The sequence below is a fragment of the Apteryx mantelli genome, chromosome 2 (genome assembly GCF_036417845.1).
Source record: "Apteryx mantelli isolate bAptMan1 chromosome 2, bAptMan1.hap1, whole genome shotgun sequence".
Taxonomy (NCBI): Eukaryota; Metazoa; Chordata; class Aves; order Apterygiformes; family Apterygidae; genus Apteryx; species Apteryx mantelli.
This window is the reverse complement of record NC_089979.1, coordinates 28,083,510-28,108,373: the sequence shown is the minus strand read 5'-3', so window position 1 is coordinate 28,108,373 and position 24,864 is coordinate 28,083,510. Positions and strand designations below refer to the sequence as shown.

At 35.0% G+C, this 24,864-nt stretch overlaps 1 protein-coding gene across 1 annotated transcript in view; it reads right to left on the bottom strand.

The window, feature by feature from the left end:
* The window catches only part of RIMS2 (regulating synaptic membrane exocytosis 2), a 492,192-nt gene that overhangs the window by 154,612 nt on the left and 312,716 nt on the right, over positions 1-24,864 (bottom strand). The window contains 6 exon segments of the mRNA XM_067292312.1: positions 1,069-1,134; positions 4,093-4,129; positions 4,132-4,199; positions 4,773-4,838; positions 14,611-14,727; positions 19,851-20,007. Of these exon segments, the coding sequence (XP_067148413.1) occupies positions 1,069-1,134; positions 4,093-4,129; positions 4,132-4,199; positions 4,773-4,838; positions 14,611-14,727; positions 19,851-20,007 (511 nt within the window).

Here is a 24,864-nt window from a genome sequence, read left to right as displayed (position 1 = left end):
GCTACCTAGTTTAAACATTTGCAGCATCATTTCAGCAAAATCTGTTGGAGAGCACATCAAAACAAGTACAGGAACATTTTATCTTAAAGTAGAACCATAGAGAAAAGAAATAATGGGATGAAAAAAGCTGCTTTGATTTCAGAAGCCCTGGAATAATCTGTTCATGATCCATTACCCTGGTATGTTGAAATTTTATGCAAATCATCCAATATTTGGTTAAGGAGCCTCAACTTCAACCTTATCTGGAGATCCAGATTTCCAGGCTCATGCTCAAGGATAGCACTGGAACTGCAACAGTCCCGCTATTGAATGATTTCCATGTGACAGTGAGTGAGAATCAAGACAGAGATCTATTGTACAAAATGAGAGAAATACCAACTTGTTTCTTTATTTAGATTTCTTTCTTTTTGGACTTTGCCTCTCTCTCTAAATGTGAAATGCTGTTATCATATAACTATTTCTAGAGACACCCCAAAATTTTTCAGATTATACTCCCAATTTGAGATGGATTATCTCCACTGTGATACCAAAATTTAGGAGGAACAATAGTGTTTTGGTCCCAGAAGAGTAAACACTCAAAATTAGTTTGAAGGCATTCGACTTCATTTTTCAGTCAGTAAGAGCACTAGTAAGTCAAAAGTTGAGACATCCTTAAGTGCCTCTAGATATTAAAAAATTGAAACTGAAGATGCAAATTTGTCCTATAATTATTCATAGTGACTGAAAATGTTAGCTATTAGAAGTATGTTGTAATTAAATGGGGAAAGACCTTCAGTTATAAGTAACTCATTTGTATTATTGCTTTTCCTCCCATATCTTCTAGCCAATAAACTTTTTTCAACTAAGAGCTTTCTTAAAAAAATCCAGAGTGGAGGCAATGGAGGGCTAAAAAAAATGAGGTATTTAAAACTCTGGAGATTAGTTGTTCTGTTTTAAAAGAAATACTGCATGAAGTGCACTGTAAATTTGAATATCATGAATCTTGGCCAATTAAAAGTTTTAGAATACACTTCATAAAAATTATTACATCACTCAACTTTATCTATTTTATTATAGAAATAAAAATACCTTTCAGGAGCATAGGTTGTGTCATCATAATATGTATTAGGCACTCTTCTCTCCTGCCTAGTCCTCCTGAATATGGAATAAACAGCACAGGTATTTCAGACATTTTAATAGTGTTTTTTTATTATGTGTTTTCCCTCACTGTATAATTAAGATAGCAATGTACATAGAGTACATTTATCTCCTTTATGTTCAGCAGTATCTTCTAAACTTATATATTCATACATAAGGTCATTCTGAAGTTCTACTTTTGAATTACATTCAGAAATAATCAGCAACATATTGAGGACATTTGATCAATGCACATATTTCATAGGAGTGTAAAGTTACATCAGTAGGAAAACAGTATTTATGCAATTGCAAAATTTCAGCAAAAACAGCATATGCCTGTTATGAAATTTCTGACTGGTAAAACAAAAGTCAATAAACAAAAAGGAATCAAAAGTTTGTTTCCTTAAGAGAAGCAACAGAAATGCTGCCTGAAGTAAACTGCATATCTTGCACAAAATGTGCATAAACCAGCTTTTATTGTTCTCCAAACTCAAATCTCAGAGATTAAAAGAAAAAAAAAAAATGAAATAGCATACAGTATAGTGCTCTCAGTGATTCAGCTGAACTCTGAGATAGGAAAGCTGAGAAAGGAGAGTTCAACACAGTGAAGCTTTCAGCAGATTTTTATTTGGGAGGAACTATTTAAAAAAAACTAGAAAAACAGTATATTTTTATTTTTTGATAAATTTGGGGTGAAAATCTTGAGAACATTATTCTGTCATTGAGATCATATGTATGTCAGCCAATTTAAAATGGGTGGCTGACAAATTATGAACTGGATTGGTATAACTGTACAGGACTTGTGAACTGCAGGATATAAATAAAAGGGCAAGTAAAGCTCTGTATGTCCAACAATGATATCTTATGTACGTTTATTCTGAGTGGCTGCAGCAGTGTGAGCTGGTACCAGCTAGTGCTATAATGCTGCATATTAGGTAGCTGAGTATTACATGAAAGGGTCAATAAAAGTTTGAATACAGTACTGGACAGCAGGTAGCTCTTGAGAAAGCAGTGGGACCCAAGAGCAATGAAGTCACTGCAGCCACACATGTCCCCCATTATCTTTCTCAAGCTCAAGCAAACCATCTTGTCAATGCTTCCTCTGTTTCCTTTTGGAGGGCAGTAGTTGGACTCCTTCAGAGGGGAGGAACTATCATAAAGGCAAAATGATGACAGCACCATGGCCTAAGAATGAACTCAAAGCTAAGGTTTTTGATATTGTAAGGTTCATCCTAGAACATCAAAGAATATCAGACTTGATAAGACAGTAAGTGAAGCAATCATCAGTAGAGAAAACAGCTCTGTGAAAAGAAACAAACTGTTAGAAGAGACTGCAAGAGTTAAGGGGCTGCCTGTGAATGACTGTAAGTAGTGAAAGGAGCCATGAACAAAAAAGAAGGCAGCAAGTAATCTTGACTGATGTATCTGTATGACATATTTGCCTGAAGGACATCCACACTGACAGATTCATAATGACATATAAGACAAAACAATCTCTATCCCCAATGCATGACTCTTCCCTGAATGTTGGACATTACAGAACAATGATGTTTATTATTTTGATTAACAGTGGAAAATAGAAATACTTATTTTACATGTTTTAAAAAGTGGAAATAAAAAACATCAGAAGAGGTGATTGATTAATATCAGCATGATTAATTAAGTGGATGGGACTAAGAAGATGGGACTAAGGTCTTGCATTACAAAATAACGTATTTTTAGATAAGCATTAAACTGGATAAAAAGTTTAAAGATAGATGAGGAAATATGGTTTAAAAAATCTTTAATGTATTTTCAAAACACAAAATAAGGAAGAGGAAATGACTCAGGGTGTTTATAAGGATAACGAGGAATAAGATAACGATTATAATTTATTTGGTCCTTAAATACCTGCAGAACACCTTTCAGAGTATGGAAAGACAGAAAGGATGAAAGACTAGGAAAAGTCATAGTGATTATCAAGTACTCAAAGTAGCTCATATCTGGTGAGACAACTCATTTAACTTGAATACTAACATATGCACAGGAAGCCTGGATTCAAGAGGACCAGAAAGTCCATGATCAGATTCTACAGCCCAAGGATTCCCAAGATACTGCTCTAACCCTGAGGTGAGTAAGACACATTCCATTGCATGTAGGATTTTCTTTCAGACCCCAGCAGGAATTAGATTTAATAGGACTCCTCCAAAATAAGGCCCTGGAAAAGATTTACTCCATCTCACCACTTAAATCCCAGCTTTTTCTTCTTTATGTACATACTACCACTTTTGCCCTTTATTTTCATTGCTTTTATTTTATTTTTCAGAGATTAAGTTTTACAGAAACTAAAATAAAGACTTGCAAGGCAAGATCCTCAAACTAGGACAATCTGATAAAAGCTCCAACTTTTGGCAATATCTGGATAGCTACAGATGTGACCTTCAATCTGAAACAGATTCAGATAAACTATGGCAAATATCATTATAACCGTATATAAAACCTAAATACTGAAACAGAATATATTTGGGTACATTTCTTCACATATTTTCAGGGGGAAAAAAATGCCTCTCATTTTTAAAGTTTCTATATGTGGATGTGGACTGAATTATTAAATACACTGTTTCTTCAAACTGAGTTTCCTATAATACAATGAAGTAAACAGGTGTTTTCTCATTATTCCAGAGAGAAAAATAAGTACAAAAAGGACTTCAGAAAATTCCACCGAAAATAGGGGTTATATAAAGACACTTTTTTATAATATCCATATAACCTAATTTATGAAACTGACTTTTATAAGACTATTCAGCCTCTCTCCGGATGTAGCCATACTCCAGAGTAGTCATTCTTAGATGCAGATATACTCCCAGAATACCATAAAACATCTTCACTATATGTGTTTATCACTTAAAACATAGGTCACATTCTTAGTTTGGACACCAAACAGTACTGTCAAAGTATAAGTGGTAGAACAGACAATATGCTCCACACCAATTATACCTCTCAAGATCATAGTAAGCACCCTCAGAATAGGTACGCACATCTTACGGGAGCGAAGTAATCTGATTGCATCTTCACAAAATAGAGGATACATTGTGTGATCCTTGCTGCCAAAACATAAAGGGTGAACACAATGAAAAGCAACACAAAGATGAAATGAGGACAAACACGAAAAGCAGGAAATTCAACAACAGAACTGGAACAGAACTCAACTGGAACATTGGTGAATTTAGCAAAATTACTTAGGAAAAATTAAGGAATATTAACCTGCAGCTGAGGCTATGAGAGAAGTATCACACTTCAGACTTATCTGTTGTAACCTCTAACACAATCATACATGTATTACATTCTGAATATGAAAATTAGAGTATCAGTAGTTGTGTTGGTTGATTTAAATAATTTTCTTTACTGCATCTTTAAGATACCGGAATGATATAAAGATAGCATCATTCTCCTTCACCACCAATTACAGATTTTTGGCAGTGAAAAAAAAAAGCAAAAAGTTAAGAATTACCCAATGATCGTCTACACGCTCTATTAAGAATACTAACGCAGATATTAATTCAATACTTCTAGGTTTTCTACCACTATCCACAAACTGACAGAGAGAGAAGTGGACATGAACGTACATACAGGTACATGCATTATCCACACAGCGTCACACAGTGGAGAATATGTACCTGGCATCTCTGTGATGGTGATCTGCAGACTGAGTATACCGGGAACGAGGTAGAGTAACATAATGACTGAGTACATGGCAGAAAGAAAAATACAAATATGAGACAGTATGATGGAGAAGGAATACATATCACAAAACAGAAACATAAAGATCTGAGAATACAGGGGCTACATAAGCACTATGTAGAGCACTGAAATGATTAACAAAATTATAAATCTGATACAGAGTTCTAAAGATAAAATTACCTAAGGAATTCACACATTTATACTGAAAAGCCAACAAGAGACTTTGGATCAAGCAGATAGTTAAAATTTGGGACCTTTTAAGTTATTTCAGTTAGGATGAAGAAGGTATAAATTTCTGGCTGAACAGAATCTCAAGAAGTCATATTGCCTGTTCCCTTGCTTGAAGGCCATGATAACTTCAATACCAATAATATCTTTGGCCAAGGTTTACCTAGTCTGTCTGAAAGGCTACTAGCATTGGGAATTCTGCAATATCTCCACATAGCTTGTTCCAGAGCTTATTGTTCCTGAGGGTGTTTTCCTAATATCTATCCTAACAGCCATTTGCTGTGAATTAAACCAACTAATTCTTGTTTTATCTCTGGAGGACACAGCTAATAACCAAGTATCACCTGCTTTCTAACAAGCTTACACATAGTTAAAGGCTATTACCATGTCTTTACTGAGGTTTCCCTTTTCTACAGTAAACAGTTCTTTCAACCTTCAGCCAGAGGTCAGTGGTGTTCAAATGAAGTCCTGCAGACTTTTAGTTCCATAGCAATTTATTTGTTCATTTATTTGAGGGGAAAGGGGTAGTTCCTGCAGAATGGAAAATACATTTTCTGACCAACCCTAATTTTTATGTAATGAACCATCATGGACATATCCACCTGTAGTTTTGTAAAAGTAATAAGCAGAGAACTAAACAATTTAGGAATTGAATATTTCACTGCACATTACAGTATACCCAAAGCTTGACCATATTTAGAAGTGACACGTTATTCAGATAACAGATGAATTTAGAGGAAAGCCCCATTATTATTTAAATAACATGAATCTATGTAACAGCTGCAATACAATATGACAGAAAAGAAATGCACACATTTCAAAATAATGAAAACAAAGTATTTACCTTTTGTTTGTATTTTGAGAAAACCTGTCAACATTTTTGTAATTTGTTATATATTGCTTTATATTTGTCATTGTACTAGGAATTCTTCAAATTATCAATGCTTATTTGAAAAAGGGAATAATGTTATTTCTCTTTCAGTATAAATATATGCACACAGTACAGGAAAAAACAGTTTTGAAAATAGTGTTTCACTTCCAAATTACAAGAAATTATAACACAGCAAAAAAGAGTTCCTGGTCTACAGGTCCTCTGAAGTTGGGGTATTTTAAAGTAATGTCCAATAACAAATGCCCACATTAGAAGTGTAATCCAATTTTGTAATAAACATGGAAAACCCCACAATTCTTCTATGCTTTTACTTCTCATTTGTTAAATTTTTTTACAATTAATGATTTTCTAATAATCAGACACACCTTTACATGTAGCTATATTGCTTGTACATATTATCTTTGCCTCTTCGCACATGGATACAATATATCACTAGCCACATGTAAGTATTCTTTATAAGCATATTATATTAATCATATGTAGGACAAGAGATTTTTGTGCTCGCTTTCCAAAGACATGCCAAAGCACAGTCATCACTATAAAAAGCTCTTAACTAAAGTCCCTGATTATGCAATTTATACTTTGCAGACAGATTGTTACCACAATGAGGAAGCCTACATAATTCAGGAGGCCTCAATTTGGCACAGCACATTGAAAATTGGAGGATGAGACCCTACGAAGAACTTAACAATTAAGAAAACAATGGTAGAGCTTCACTGTAGGCTGCAAATAGCATTAGGATCTTTGAACTAGTGCACAGACTTGAGTATCAAAAGCAGTCTCCCCATAACAGCCTGGCATTCAACATGCTGCCAAGAAGCATTAAAAGCTAATTCCATAATGTTCTTAAAATTTGTTTTAGAATACAAGCACACCCACAGGAAGAACAATCAAATAAAAATGTAGGCGTCTACCCCATGGCAACTACCATATGCGCGGTTATGGCAAAGAACTGCATACCAGCCCATTTCCACCACTCTATTTACAAGCTATGTCCATGTGAATATGTCTTTAAATGATTGAGCTGAAACTCTGGAATTAAATACCACAATATTGTTGCAAATATTACATTAGTATTAATTACTAATTAAGACCTTCCAGCTGGTAGATGACATTTTAAGATTAACAGTTCACTTTTATTTCCTCCTTTATCTTCTCAGTGAACTGCTGACAAGTTTTCTTGAAGGTCTTTCAAAAATGGAAGGCAACAAATAAACATAATATATTCCAATAGTTTTCAAAGGGCAAGGCTTCAGAAAAAAATAGGATCTCAAACAGTGTTGCAGAACATGAATTTAATGGCAATGCAATTGCTATTTGCAAGTAGCTTAACTCACTGTCTGTAGGAAGGAACACCCATGACTGTTCCACTCACTTATTTACATGTGAACAAAACATCATCAGGTAATGCTCTGCTTATGGTTTGAGTCCTGATTACTTTTCAAATCCCCACGAAACTATTCTGAGTGCCAGAACTCTGGTATTAAGTTTTGTCCTAAAACTTCTAGAGACTCAGAGCTCTAGAGCTCCTATCAAGTTTACTTTTTCATTGAATTGCCTTTTTCATGGGAACATAAGGTAGTTTAAGCATTTTTTTACATTCAGAAATCCATAGTCGGTGTAAGCTGGCATTTAGATCCAGCCACATACACGATCTGACTTTGACAGTCAGGTTTGAAATACGCTTTCTCACCACACAGAATTCTGCTTGCCTGTACAGAGAACTCAGGTAGCCTTATCTTATACTTCACCTTTCTCTCTGGCATTCCTGGCTATTTATACTTTTCCCTATTCTTTAGAGTCCATGTAATTCATGCTATCTACCTCACAATAGAGAATAACTCTTTATAAAATGTTCTTACAAGTGCAACATAAGATATGAGAATACTATGTCTGAAGTCATTAACGAGAAAAACTAGTTCTACACATATATTAATTCAGTAACTTCTTAGAGTACAAGGCATTCATCACAGATCAAGAAAATATAACCTAAGAATCCCTGTGCATTTTCACAATATCTCTAACTATAATAATAAAAATACAGATACTAGTCATATAAATATCTCTCTCTCTTTCTCTGGAAACTGAGTGATTTCCATAAATTATGCATGCTTAGTAAAAAAGAAAGGAAGGCTGCATGCCATATCTTGATGGAGGAGAGAATGACGGACATCATCTAAATCAAAACATGATGGTATGCACCTCAGGAGGCAGCACATTGTTCAGTGCTTTATATATTACAACATGCACACCAAAAGGGTTAAATGTCCTCTATCTTCTGAGCACACCCTGCTATTTGTTTCATTATTATTCTTTATGTATTAAGTTTAAAATAATTTCTTTGTATTTAAAAATATGTTAACAACAACAACAACAAAACACAACACCAAAATGACTAACACTTACCTAATTCTCACTGTCCAAAATTGAGATGTGCAAAACTTCCATTTGGCTAACGCCTAGTCTAGAACACTTAAAATCACAATGTAATTGGTTGCTGCCATTAGGCTTTGCATTGTCTAAATGCAGAACAACTTCAGAAATGTTCCAGAAGTGCACTCAGACTAAACACATCTGTTGAATTGTTCATGAAAACCACAATCTCACAAGCATATGTAGGTGGGAATGCATGGAATATCATGAAGACATCAATACATTTTAGATATAGCAGATTTTTAAAGAGACAAAAGAACTCCAAGATACTTTTCTTTGGCAACCTTCACTGAGGCTTTTAGCCTTTTACCTCACATTTCTTATTTGCTGCAGTACAATAGCCAAAGGCAGAACTACATCAATTGACAGAAGGGCAAAATGAAAATATCAGTTTGCATCCTCACAGATTTCTGAAAGATTACAGATCTTGCTACAGATAGCATAGAGAGGACATCTGCAGCAGCAAGTCATTTCACTTATATTCGAATAATGAAATTAGTCTGACGAGACAATGTTATAGCTTTCGCAAATATGATCATTAATGTAAACACACACACATACTCTCACACACACAGATGTTATGTGAAAATAAATTTCCATTATTCTGACAAGAACATTCCAGGCATGTAGACAAACATGATAATTTTCATTTTTCAAAGTAAACAGAAAATGATGCCTTAAAATGTTCTGATATCACTCACCAATTTGCCCATTTCCTTACACCTTCATAAAAATTCAAAGAACCAGCAGGGTAACAGAACAGAGCTCAATGATTTAGTGACCAATTAGATTGCCTAATTCCAAGTGTTTAATTTCCAGGGGCTGGATAGATCTGCCAGAATAGTCTCACAAGCACACAAGAAAATTTGCATACATACACACAGTGCCTCACTGTACAATCCATTGCATAACTTTCTGTTCTTAGTGTGCAAGGGGAGCTGAACTTGCTCTTCCCAGCTTGGGATATTTTACTCAACAGTAAAGATGAGGCATTAGAAAATAACCATTCTCTTTCAATTTCTATTCTCTGTGACCAGGTCTCACATTTCAATTAGTATTCCATCCTCTGTATTAGATGGAAAGATGATTCCAAAATATTTTTGTGTAAAGGATGAATGAGTGGAGTACTATCATGTTCTGATAATCTTGTGCTTATGGAAGCAGCCATAAATAATTTTGAATGCAAGACAAAACTCTCTGTTCCAAAACTAGAGCTTGAACCAGTCAAACCTGGCTGAAAGTAAAGGAGAAAGGAACAGCTGGCTCTTTGCGCTGGTTTACTATGAAATTTAAAAAAAAAGAGCCATTGAAGGTAGGAGGAGGGAGAAGAGAGGGGTCTGGCCTATGAAATTTAGGGAAAGCACTATAGCAAGGAATCAAGTAAGAAAGTGGGCCTGGGATCAAGTTAGGATTGCAAAACCAAGTCCGGAGGGTTCAAGGGAAAGAGGCTGGAACTACTAAAGTGATCGGGCCTTTAAGGAAAAGGTGTGCGACACTTCCTACTAGCAGCTTACTCACTCTGCAGATGTTAACTGCTACAGCCAGTTACTTTTTCCGGACAGCTGAGGCCTATGATATGGTTGTAAAAGTTTTGGTTCTCCAATGAGCAAAGTGGCAGTTAATGTGCTGTTTGGAGGAATGTTTTTCACATTGCTTTATAAGCACCTGAGAAATTACACCTAAAAAACTGCATTAATAAAATGTGAAGTCAAGCACACAACCCTAGAAAATGACAAATGCCATCCATGAATAAAACATTGGTTACATAATTTTCCCTGCTGCATTCTGTACAAAAGATAAACAGAATGGTTTTATTTGATAGTTTAGTCTTTTTAAAGCAGAGAATGAGTTTTCTTTAAGTAAAAACATGAATAGCTTTTCCACCCCATAATGATATGGATGCTTGCTGTCACACAAATTGTACAGAAATTCCTGCTCAGCTCCTCAGGCAGATTAATTCCTAGAAATATTCCAGTTCATTGCAACTGACCACTAGGAGAATTTAGCTGCGAAACAACAGCAATTATCAGCAGAAAATCTGTGAACTGACACTCATTGTTTGATCAGATTGAGATGATTTGCTATGAGAAAATCAATATCACAATATCGCAACGCTCTCCCTCATACATTTTAAGTCCTTGCTCCTAAGGACACAGCACTAAAACTTTTTAACAGAATGACTGCATTATTTTTAATATGGGCATTCTGTATGTGTATTTTCTTCCAAGAAATGTATTAATGACTTTTCATTGTTTTTTTTAAATTCATCTTGAAGGCTGTGTATCCCAAGTCCTTCAGATGTAGCTGCATTTGCAAGAACCCATTGCCTCTTTTTTCTAATTTGCTGGGTATTGTAGAAGTAAAGGAACAATAAAATAACACACCAATCATAAAACATACAACTAAAAATTGAAAATACCATCTCAGAACTTCCACATAAAGCATCAGCTACCCTTTTTACTCTGCAATATCTGTATCTCTGTGATATACATTAAAATTATTAGCTACATTATAAATGATTAACTGAAATGTTACCCTGCTTTTTCTCACTTGTCTCCCTGTAAGTCCCTACTACAGGTACATACAGAATTTCTTATATTTCTTATTCCATGCCACTGCAGGGCCATTTGAGAGAAGCATTCTCTGAATGCAGTGGCCACTATACATGTGCTAATTTTACCATGAGTAATTTCTTGCCTCAGGGAGAACACATCTTGGATAAAGAATACAGTGAGATTAATGCTTGCTTAATAATATCTAATTTGGTTAGAGCACTATTTCCTGTACGGTTGAGTATAATTCCTTATAACTGTCTTGGTGTTCCTCATGAACTATTGATATATCACTCGGAACGTAATACATAGACAGATTTTTGGCAAATGTCTTGTTTTTAGACTTATGCTAGGATTTTCACGTTATTCCTCTAATCCACCTGATTATATCTATAGCTTAAATATAAAATTCTGAGATCAAATCTGGCTGTTTCCAACATTTTTTCAATAGTTTGATTAATTTGTTTTGGTTTCTGAAATGAGGTAATAGTCTGCTTTAGAGACCTTATTAAAAACATGTCTAGCTAAAGTTTACAAGGTTACCTTGTTCGCAGAGGTAAGGGACTTTACAGTACTTGGGAATATAGAAGGTCATAAGCATTCACATTTTTCCATGGGAAGTTTAAGTTATTCCATAAAAGTGTCAGTACTTGCAAAAAAAACCTCCTCATATTTTGACTGAAATGAACCAGTACATCTATATTAAATATACAGGTAACAAAGTAACTTAAACAATTTCACACTTGGAGTTACCAGTATACAATACAACTCTGACCTTCTTGATAATACAGGAACAGAGATAAATTTTGACTGTAGTTTTGCCCTACCAACAAAAAACAGTGTATGAAATGATACAAAATTTGACATATTTAAAGGCCTGGTGTTAGAAATTAAAATTACCTCCAATGATATTTAAAAATGTATGTCTGGCTGCTTTTTTAATATTTTGAATTTTATTTCTAACTACATACTCAGTTTTGAGGGAATGTTTACCTTGCCATTAGACTTGAGGTCATTAGAGGTTCCTGTGTGTGGCTCCAGCTAACTCCTTAATGCCATATGTTAGACAACTCTACACTACCACCTATAAAATTGAGGAAAGAATGTTCACACTCATATTCTCAGTCACTTTCTAACATAGTACTTGAGCATGTCTACAAGAATATACTTTTGCAAAGTCCCTTCTTTGCAAGCAGCTCCAAGAGATGAACACACCATGAAATGAACAATAAACCCTCAGAGCAGCGGAGAAGCAAAGTATGTTGTTTTTTTTTTCACAAAGGCAAACGTGGGACAAAATAGGGATGACCAGTAGAAAGATTATAAACCTATATAAAAGTTCAGAGTTTTTCCACTTCTCCACGTTGCCTGCAGTTCAGGCAGTATTCAGAATTTAATAGTATTAAAGTGTTATTTTAGGGATTTCTTAGTGTATGGACCAACATTTTTTATTATGTAACACAGAGAGCATCAGACAAATATTCAGTAAAATAATCTGAAGTCTAATAATCCTTCTGTTCATAAACCTATACTGTCAAGCCAACAAGGAATATAAACCATGAAAAAAGTTTGGAACTACCCTTTTTCCTATTCTCTTGAGCGTTGCCTAGAACCAATATGCTTCAGAGACTGTGTGTTACAAAGAGGCATAATTAGTCAAAAATCTGATTACACAGCGAGCCACTCACCATGCATGCACAGGAAGACTCCTGTATGTGTTTTGGAAAATATAGATGACAAACCTGCTTTCAGAGATTCAGAACACACCTAACAAGCAAATATCTACTCATCAAGAATTGTCACATGAAAATTCAAAAATTCCATCACCAACAACTTTCTAACATTGTTTTTCTGACATGTTCTAAAAAAATTGATTCTCTTTCTCTAACCCAAGCCAGTGCAGCAGAGGAGATTTGCTTGAAGTGGATGAGGAAAGATTGCAGTGCTGACTTCAGACCGCCTTTTACTGCTATGCATGTATCCGGGACGTAGCAAGCAAATGCAGCAAACAGTGAAAAAACACAACAGCATTCCAGAAGGCATATAGAGACTCTAAGGATAAGCTTAGATCCTAGTTCAAGGGTGACTGGTCTAAATAGCAACATATTTTCCCAACAGTATTCTGTTTTTTTTCTTTTAAGGAAATGGCTTAGAATCCTTAAGTTATTACCTTCTGTATGAAAATCAACTAACCCCATCAGCCAACTAAATAGCATTTTCTTTTTCATAACATAGATAGAAATATCAAATAGTTTAGAATAAAAATGAGGTTCATGTATCCTTTACTTATACCTTTAATGAATACAGTTAACATTCTAGATGATAAATATTTGATTGCTTTTCAGCATTTTAATTTTTTTACCCATTTGGACTTTTTTGGCTAAAAGTTCCACTGAAGATCACTTGAACAGAAATGCATATATTTTTTGTTTTGATACTCTTTTTTCTATCTTCTCTTATTATAAAAATGAATTAGAAATATGTTTTTTTCTGAAGATTTTTGTCCTACATTCCTTACAATTATTAAGCATCATGTTAATATTCTTTCAAGACATATTCATCCTTTCTGTTCAATATAGCTAGTAAAAAAACCCACTGATTTCTTAAATTCTTCTTTGCATTACAGTTAGCAACTGCAATTATTTGCTCTGATGTCACTTGAGGAATAATCTGTAAGTATTAGCTTCAAGTACTATTCATGCAGCACTACATAAGATCAAAAAATATACCTGTATTACTACTTGCTATATGCAGTTAAGAAATGGGACAATATCTAGCAATCATGCCTCTCTGATTATGAGTAGGTTTTCAACTTGATGTATAGGACGGGCAGACATATTTCAAAATTAAAGGTATCAAATGCTTTTTCTTTTAATTTTATGACCTAAAGACAATGAGGTGGTAAAGACCTTTTCAATATTTGTTTTTAACTGTACAAAGGCACTACTTCGGTTAATTCAGGAAAATTAACTACATTAGCCAACCAGAGCCTGTAATTCCTCTTCTATGTCATTAAAATTCATACAGGTTGCCACAGCTCTGCTCACTCTTTAGGAAGTTCCATTAAACAAAACGTTAGTCACGGTGAGATGGGCCTCAAAACACAATGACCCCAATTTTATTCTAACAGACATTCCCATAGCAGATGATTTTATCACCAAATGGCTCATAAAGTTGAGAAAAGACACAGTGCTGGAATATACTTCTGTTATGTCTGTTAATTTCACTGTATCCAATGGGAGTATTATGTTAATATTGAGCTTAAATTATAAATCTTTATGCTTTACTCAGCCGCAAAAATGATCAACTAAGTCTACTGCTACATTTTTAAAAATATTCAGCCCTTGAAGAATTTATTAGTAAAGTACATAAAACATTTTTTATAAAAAAAGGACAGCTAACCTATTTGCCTTTTATATAGCACAATTTCTCATAGATTTTTCAGTTTCCCTCTTACCAAAGATAAACTAAGTTGTCAGTGTGTCAGCCTTTTGTGCACTGTATATTTTTTAATATATCATATAACCAATGGATAAATCAGTAGGGAAATTATCATCTGTGGGATTAGGTAAGTACTTTTGTTGTTTACTTCAGTGAGCTACGACACTGAAATAACTCATGTTGATGAGCGTAAGCTACAGCTGTTCTTAATTCCAGTCAGATATTTACCTCTCTCTGTCCGGGGAGTAGTGGTCATCTATTACACGGTGTCTATCCATTCGGTTGAGGGTATTGTAATGTGCAGGGGTAGATCGAGTCCCTCGGAGTCCCTGATCCACGTTCCGACTAGAGGTAAAAGACATCAGATTCTGAGTTCTGAGCGCACCTGGACATTTCACTGGTTTGTATAGAAAGTTGTTAGTAAAAATGACAGCGATGAGATATTTTAGTTGACCTGTCTTTTGTATACTTGTATTCTGACATAACTTTAAATCTCAAGGTAAAAAACTTTTCTCATTTTTTTCTCCTACTGGAAAGGGCAACAACACAATGTGTGGGATATTGGGGGGGGGGGGAGATGGTGTTCAAATTTCAATATTTTATTTAAATGGTTAATTTTCATCAAAATTTGATTATTCTTTCCAGACTAGCACCTTCAAGGTGTAAGGAATTTTCCAGGAGCCACCGAGTTTGGCTCTACTAGAAACGTGCAAGCTGTAGTGAGGCACAGTGAGGACTACTGACTGTCAAGGGAGAGTGCGGCCTGCTGAACACACTGTCATCTGAATCAAACAGCAGGTATTTGTTTTGCCATGAAAAGGTTATTCTCTAATCTCACTAGCACAGCACCTGAAAAAGACAGCATTTTTTAATTAAATGCTTTTCTATTCCAATAGCCATAGTAAGTGGTACACTTAGTGTAGCTGGGGTTCAAGAGCACCAATCACCCTGTCAGTTTAGTCCAATCTGAGACCAAGGCTTTGCCCACAGAATGTTTTGCTCAATTTAACCATTAATGCCTACTGATATCCACTGACCTCGCTTCTGCTGCTCTGCAAAACTAATCCACAGCAACGGGAAGATAGGAAGACAACAGTTAACTGTTACAATTATCAGATAAACAAAATAGGATAGTTTTGTAGGGATTTGAAAATAAGAGGGTTTGCATGCTTCCCTCCACAGAAATTCAGAAGTTAAACCTATAAATTCTTCTGCCTTCTATTCTTTCCTGCAGTCTTCCCTAAATGCAGGCCTCCTTACACCTTTACTCTGTTCGTGCTCCTGTGTCATTCCCTGTCACTGTCTGCCATTTTGATACCATCAGCATCCTCTGCCAGTCACCAGTCCCTGACCAGTGTTATGACCTATACGTGTATCCTGCGCGGCTGCCGCCACGCTGTTGATTATTTCTGCGTGGAAGTCCTATGATGATGTTGTACCACACACATAATTTCACCTCCAGTTCTATTACCTTTCTAATAAAGCAATCGTATTTCTCCACTCACTCCGGCTCTCATGACTGTAACACCAGCTATCTATCACTTCAGATTGAGTTATATTTACCAATATAATATATATTGGTAAACAAAGCCTGGGAAAACTTACTTCTTGAGAAAAATCTACTGTTTGATAATCCTGGCCAGATGGTGAGGAGCTAGTAAACTTTGTATTTGCCATTTTTTATATTTTTTATTTAAAAGTTGGTATAATTCTTCTTACACTCCACAGCTGTCTAGCCCATAGCTTCTTCTGTACATGCTTTCACCAGCTTTTTCATACCATTTTTTATACCATTGCCCTCTTTTTCATGCGTGTTTGCACCCTAAAATGGATACTGATCAGCCGCCTACACTGTTCTTTGCTGATTTGTCTACTTTCGTCAACAACCAACTCTCATTCTTCCTTTCTCAATTCTAGTCTCTGTCTAACTCTTGTCCTCAGTCTCTCTTTTCTTTCAGGTTCTTTCTGCCACAGTCCATGCACACTCTGGCCTTTTCTGTTAATTAAATATAAATAAATACATCAACATCTTTGACATAACTCCCTAACAGAGAAAGAAAAAGAGAAAGTCCCTCTTCTTCCTCACCTTCATTTTAAAGTGCACTCTGTTTTAAGTACTCACTTTCTAATTTAAATCCAACCCCTTTTCTTCTTTTGTTTTGTTGGAGTCATCCCAGGTGATGCATTCACTCAAGCTTAAGGTTGTATTTGAAAATTATCAACCATTCTGTAATCACTGGGCTTTCCTGAGCCTGTCCTCTCCAGGGTCTTTATCTCACAGTGTTTTAGCATTTCATTTGCTGGGTTTTATTTTCTTCCTCTCTTTCAGTGGACCATCACATTTCCAGCTCCTTTTTTCATGTTGCAATCCCAGCTCTGGGCAATGTTAGTGACAAACTCAGCTTTAAATTTCATCTTTGTGCTGATAACCCTATCTCCCTCCCACACAAAACAGAACTTCACTTACTTTTCCTACTGATGCTGACAGATGTCCAGCCATCAACTGCAACTGAACATGGCCAACATTGAACTTCTCATCGTTCTCCCTGGGGCCTTCTTCTCATTCCATTATTTTATAACAGCAGACAAGAAAATTACCTACTTTGTTTTTTTCTGTTTATAGTGTTAGCTTTATTTTTTACTCTGCCCTTCTTAAGTCTCTGCCCTGACTTAAATACCTAAGTTTTCTAAATGCTGTCATTTTTTTGCAAAACTTCTCCCACATCTGACCTTTGCTCTGCCCGCACAATCAAAACTCCTGAGCAAACTTTCATTATTAGTATCTTCCTGTTTCTAGTCTTAGTATGGAAAAGCTCAGTATCAACCTGTCCACTCAAATTGTTTTCAATAGGATTGTGTTCCTGCCTTACTGTTCTAAATAAATCATTCTTTCTTAAGTCTCTGCATTGTACCAGATCCTGACTTCTTGCTGCTGTTTAAAGTCCTACACAACTGTATTTGTTTCACTCCAAACAAAGCGTTATTACTATTTCAGTTCTGTTCCACTCTGTTAAGGATGCCTTTGTTAGCCAGATTTACTAATAACCAGAAAAAGACATTTACACTTTCTCCAATGAAACTTGTTACCTAAGGGAAGTTCCTTTCACATTATATATCATCACTCCTTTGGAACCTACTAGTAGCTGACAGAATTTGCATGGAGTAAAGCAACCAGATAACAAGTAGACAAGTGAAAAGCTGTAATTGCAGCTGATGATGGTACAGAATGACCAGCATCCTACTGGATTTACCACACCATTTCAGCCTATCCACTTTCTGTATTTCACCATCATCCTGTTTTTCAAATGAACAGTCTCAGAAAAAGATAAATGTGATGTTGGTCAGTGCCTAAACTCTGTTCTGATCTACAGAAAAAATAACATAATCCATTGCATATATCAGCTGAAAACATTACAGGAGGCTTTTGCTTCTCTGCTAGAGACTTTTAATCTGTTCTCATCTCCATCAGAGGTAAAACCATGCAACTTAACAGTTACCACACTACTAATATAGGTGTTCAAAGTAAAATTTTCTTGTCAGCTACTATGTAATTTAACTTTGGTCAGTTTTAAGGGCTTTAAGCTGCACGTTTATTAACTAGGTCTAGTGAAAGGACTGAAAGCTCTTGAACCATCTCTGCAAAACTGCTTCTAAGGCATAATAGTAAATTGTGTTTCTATGTCCCAAGAGAGCTCTTGCCTGCAGATGCATCAATAAGTAACTGGGAGATCTCTGGACATTCAGCATGCTTACTGCAGTTAGAACATGTCTATAGCATCACGTATACAACAAACTCAACTAAACGTGCAAATGTGATTAACAATGCTTACAGCTTTGCTGGGGATGGGTGGATTTTCATTAGAATAAGAAAAGATTATGCTCCTTCTTTTTTATGAAGTCTCAAGTTCTAGCAACCAATTCTCCTGGCTCTACAAATCCTCAAAGAAATGATTCAGGGTATGGGAGTGAAATACTAGATAAATAATGCATTTGACTGTGACATTGTGGGAAATAGCCGAAACATTTTTCTCTGTAAGTTCAAAATTATATTTAAAAATTTAGCTTACGACAGACAGAAAGCAAGAAACATTTCATATAGGTAAACACTGGCAAAATTACAAGAAGATGAAAAGGTTTTTTAATGATGTTAGACAAGTGTTAATTACTAGTTTGGTTTAAAGTTCTGCCCAAAATGCACACAGTACAACAAACCACTTTTTTTCTCACATTTATTTCTATGTCTAGTTGAAAAAAACTCCAGGAGATTTAATACAGGTAATTAGTTTAAAATCTGTATAGTAGAAATCAGAACAGGTCTTCTTATCTACTGCTTCTCTAATTACAGTATTTATTTAAATAAAAAAGTAAACAAAAGTAGTTAGTTAAAGCAAAGTTGTATTTACATATTTTTTAGATTTCAAGTAGAAACTTGCAGTTTCTGCCTGTTAGCTGTCTGTGATGATATGGGATAATTTGTGATCCGCATACTTCACTAATGGAAAATGATATCATTTAGTCTGTATCTGCTAGAGGAAATGGTAAGTAAACACATAAGTAAGAGAATATGAAGTCAAGAGAATTTTAAGCTAACAAAAGTAACAGGAAAACAGAACAGAAGAGAATCAAAATGGCTGTAGAAGAAAGGGACATCGGATATGAAATCTTCAGTATTCAGTGGGAATTGTGAACTTTATGGGCAAAGGACATAACTTACTCCATTATTCCAGTGAATTACACCAGCTGAGAACCTAGCCATAGATAATGACAACAAATGCTGGCAGAAGAGCTTCATTCCCCTTATACTCATACTTTTGCTTCTTCTAAAATAAAGTTTCTCCATGTGGGAAATGTCTTAATTCTGAATTAAACAGTATATTCTGTCAATTAGCAGTTATTATCTGAAATGGCCGGCTTATGGAGGAAATGTCCTGTTCTTTGTTTCACAAGATAAATAGTTATCAGAGGTTTTCTAAGATCAGGAGTGGGCAGTTTTCAATACAAAATCATATGTGTGTCAATTTATTCTTGATGCTTTAAAAAGTTTGAAGAAAATGTTAAAAAGTAAACTACTATGGGCAGGAACTATGGCCGTCCTAGAACCCTTATCCTATGCAGACAAGAGGATTGAAAGTGGACACTGACAAACAAATGCTAAGAAAATGAAGAGCCATCACATACCATAAAACAGAAAACCTTCCAAATAACTCTTGAAAATGAAAATCTGGAGTAAATATTTTTATTTCTTTAGATTGGAATGTATTCTGATTTTAGATGAAAAATAAGACCAAATAAGGTGTGTCTCTACAAAACATCAACACAGTGTAAGAATAAACATTCTTGGCCTTATGTAATTTCATAGGATATACCTAATTCATTGTCATTTTGGAAGTCAAGTGATTCTCTCCAGTATTTTCACAGGATCAATAGCACTTTAATTTATACACCTGCACAATTAAATAACAATTTACCTTTGTGGAGGAGGGACACTGGGAGACCACGATCTAGTCCGTCCTATACTATCTCCACGGTGAGGGGATCCCGATCGAGAGCAATGATTAGATGACATAACTTGTTCTGGCACTGATAGCGTTGAACTTTGAAGGTCTCTCCCATTATGTCGATAATCTAAAAAGAAATACAAATATTAAATAAAACTATTTTATCTGTAGCAATTATAAATGTGATTGATGGTAGATTTTGATCAAGAATGCCATGTGTTCTTTATGGTACTTATAATAAAAAATATGTATGTAAATATAATTGCTGTTGTTATGTTTAAGTACAGCTTTAGTTCCTACTGTTATACTTCAAATTTATAGAAATTAATTGCCCTGCATGTAACTGGTATTTATAATAATCAAAATATGCATATTTACCACTTATTTGTGGTGAATATGATGCATTAATAGTAGTCATTTAAAACTGATTTTTTCTTAGAATAAATAACATACAAAATTGATTATTGCATTTTGTAATTAAAAGCTGTATTGTAACAATTATTTATAATATGCAATACCATGACACTACACTCAGAAATGTCCAAGATCAAAAACTCATCCAAAATTCAATTAAAAAAATTGGGATAGCAAACTTCTGGATGGTTAAATATACAGTTGGAGTTCAAGAATTTCTATTTCAAAAACAATTATAGCAACAATGACGAGATTTCACTCACAGGTCTGAACTTAAGCAACGTGGTTACTTTGCAAGTATATGAGCTAAGGCTATGCAGACACCTGCTTACATCCTGCAGCTAAGCTTGAATTAGGATAATAGGAAGCATGAAACAGTCTAAGCAAAGTCTCCCCAGATATAATAGTTTAAAAGGCAATCACATACACACTAATTTTAAAGAAGTGTTCACAGATCTTGAGAGAATCAAATTAATATGTATTATTAAGAGATGGTGGAATTTCAGATCATAACCTAATGATAATGCTTTGCAGAAACAAACAGCTCCTGGCAGATATGACCCTTGATATAAACAACTTTTTATTCTGAAGACAATAATCAAGTGATTATAGCAAAGAGTGTTTAGAAATCTCCACATGCCCCTGGAAAATTCTGGCTCATAAAATTATAATTTTGTTCCTTTTAGAATGAGATTCCAAGAGGACTTAGGCTTCTACTCCAGACTGTTCACAGTTCTCTTTCCGGAAAATTTTTGGTATCCACCTAAACAGAACCTAATTAATTCAGTCTATTTCATGGTTCCAAGGATGTCTGATATTTCCAACTAAACTTTGCTATACATTATATTACCTCAGGACCGAGGATGTATAGGAATCACTCTAATTCATGAACTTCCTCCTCCTACATTTATGTGTGAGCTTCTTTATGTGTGTGTGTGTGTGTGTGTGTGTGTACATAAAGGGGAAAAGTACCACACCATCATTACAATCATTTTAAGACAACGATGTTGAGGATCAGATACTCTCTTGTCACTTCAAAGCAAACAAGCAGTGTTACGTGCAGTCTAGATTGATAGCCAGTAATGAACTATAGATATTTATCCCATGTAGAATTATGTATTAAGTAATAAGCACACACACTGATAGAGCATGTAAGGTCCACTGCAACACACAGTTCTAGGTGAAATTGCCAAAGGAGAGGGGGGAGTTTCATCTGTTGTTGAAGCAGGGTGTTGTTCACTCATCAGTCAGGTATAAGATACTGGTCTAACAAAGATATTTGCATCTCCAAAGAACAGAAACAATGGTTATTTTAATTAATGTGAAAGGCCAAAAAATATGTTTGATAAAAAGGGAATACAAGTACAAGACAGTTTTAGGACACTCCTCCCACAAAAGTGAAAAGGGAAATTAGCTGGAAGAAAGGGATTGAGCAGTGATAAAGGCCGATAAGGAAAGGACTATCTTTTTTTATTATTATTTAATCATCATGTAAACAGTTTTTTTTCTTTCCTTTCTTGACCAATGTATCTTATAAATATTTTAGACTCATGTTGTCTATTTCAGGTGTTGTAACTACATGTTTTCGTCTGCATTTTATCTTAACCTTGCTTTTCCTAAGTGCCATTTTACTGCAACTAAGGATCAAGGTATTCAACAACCAAATCTGTCCAATTCCACAGATGAGGCACTTTACTCCCTAAGACATCCTCTGGAGTACCCAAACATATATCCCCTCATTTCAGCTGCACAAGCCAAGTGGAGAGCTGGCAGCACAGGTGGCAGCAGTGTTTCTCAGCAACTGAGGGTACACAGCGAAAGTTTCTAGCATGTAAGTAGTAGGACATTGGGGTAGCCTTTAGCCCAGAGCCTCCACAGCATGGGTCACAGCACAAAGAATATAATATAAATACTTACTGCACTAAACAAAAATGACATCTTAATACAAGCACAACCAAGAGTATTCAAGAAATTCAGGCCCTGACATATGGAGAGTTAGTAAAGTACAGAGGGCATCTGTAGCAAAGTTTTTACAGGTCAAAGCCTGGAAATCAATACATTCTGCAATTCTGCAATTCTTCAGTCAAAAGAGAAAGAGCTGAAGTAAAAGCTGGAAGTTCATTACTGTTAAAACCAAAAATACAATAAAACAGTAACATATTTATTACTTAAGTAGCTCCATAAGCTATATGCCCATTTAATACAATAAACAAACCTTATCCTCAATACAAAAATAATGCACGAAGAACTACTGCTTTTTGATAAAACCGGCATTTCTAGAGAACACAGGGAAGAAAATGTGAGAAATTCATCTTAGTTTGCCTGGAAGCTGGAAGAACATGAAATGCCCTGCAGAGCATTGAGAGGCCGAGATACTGAGGCAGGAAATGAGGAGGACAAAGATCAACTTGCAGGTTCCTCTCCTTGGAGAGAGGTTCCTGGTCACCACAGGAAAATTCTACAGGGAAAGAAAGAAGCAACCAGGGAAATACAAGGGACCCATGAGGAGCTTTGTAGCCTGCTATCTGCTACCCCAGGGAATGAAAGAGCTGGGGCAGCTCAGAGAATTAAGACCACAAGTGAGAGTTCTGCAGACCATTTCTGGATAGACTAGAAGTTACTTCCTCTATTCCTTACCATTATTTTTTATATTTTAATAATTTCAATTTATGCTATATATAGCTAAGAGAGCAACCTATGCGTTTCACCAAACTGATTAAATGGCATTTTGAAAAGAATAAGAAATGTATTGAAAGAACTAGCAGTTCTTATGCTATGATATCCTACCATATATTGAAATAAAGCAATACCCAAACCCCATGTGTCCAACAAAAAAGCCAAATCAGAATAATCAAAAATAGCTTGTTTCTTTACAGTCACAACTGGTGACTAATCATAAACAGTATCCTTACAAGGCAAAACATGTCTTTTCAACTTTCAAAGGGAACCACTTATTCTGGTGATGTTTAACATTTTCATTAAAAATCTGAAAAATGGCGTATCAATTACTTTTGCTGATGATATTAATTTAAAAGTATTACAAATAGCAACAAGAAATAAACAAATGTCTAAAGATACTTTGAAAGAGGCAGAAAGGTTTTAACCTCTACAAAACAAGTTGATACATTTGGGGAAAACAGTCAGAAAGAAAGCTATTTCCAGGGAAGCAGAATCCTAAAAGGCATAACGTCGAAAGAAACTTAGTAGTGAAGGTGAATAGGAAGTTAGTATGACTTTATATGCAATGAATTCAACCAAATGCAAATAGGATTTACTGTACAGGTGCAAGACTGAATATTGGCTATTATTAACTTGATAATCCATATCTATATACATAAAAACGCACAGATGGTTCTTAGTATTCTGCATATATTTACTAGCAACATTTGGAGATAAAAATTTAATGAAGAGCAGTAACATGAGCAAATGGCAAAATTCTTAAAAAGGTGTAAAAACCTAACATTTAAATCAGCAGTTCTATACAATACTTGGTACGTACAGACACCAAAGTAGAAGGGCAGTGAGCAGTAGTGTAAGGTATTCTACCTAAATGAACATAGTGAAGGGCAAGGAAATTCAATTAACAAAATGAGAACAAACAAAAAACATCACTGCCTAAAAAAAATCCTAGAAGTGAGTACTAGTAAATCAAAATAATTAAATTCATTAAATCTGCATATATATATATATAAATGAATTTGATACAAAAAGCCTTCTCCAGCTCTAACTTCTGATACTGCAGCTGACCACTTGCACATTATTGTTGCAATAAATCAAAATATATGACTACCTAAATAAATTTTCAAGTATAATCCTGATCAAAAATGTTTTACATTGGAAGCAGATGTGCAATGCTTTCTGATAACTGTAATACCTGTAGTGCCTCCTTTACAACAATTTAAAAAGACAGAAATTATAAATGCTTCTAATAATTTTGCATCAACCCAACTAGTCATGTTAACCTGTGTTCTTAGAAACAGATTAATATTCTCTATGCTTTGTTGCCAGAAAATGAACTTTGCAAGTTTATAACTAATTTGCTCAAAGCAATAACTGCTGAATTTATAAATTCCACTTTGGTCAACATGTGACACACTGGAGAGCAACAGTTTCAGTAATGCTACCCATTAATGTAAGTTAATTTCAGTGTCCTTCAGTGCTGTGGAATTAATGTAGTTTTCTGCTATTATTTCATAGTAAATATTTTTACTAGGTAGGAATTCAAAGCAACACAGCATACAAAATCATACACAATCTCATACTGAAAATAACCATATGGTTATCTATAAATAATCATATCTTTCACAGAATATAACTTTCTGTGAGCATCTGTGTCATTTAATATTTTTATTCAATAAAAATGTCTATTTTATGGAGCTGCAAACCAGAAAATATTAAAATGTATTTGATGTGGCGACAAAGGAATTTAGGGATAGATCCAGTAATAGTTTTAGGCTCCTTCAGTGTAGTCATTATCATATCAGTATTTTCCAGACAGAACAAAATCTAAACTGTAAAGCAAAGTGTTTAGACTCTACATAAATACATATAAAAATTCAGGTATTTCAGA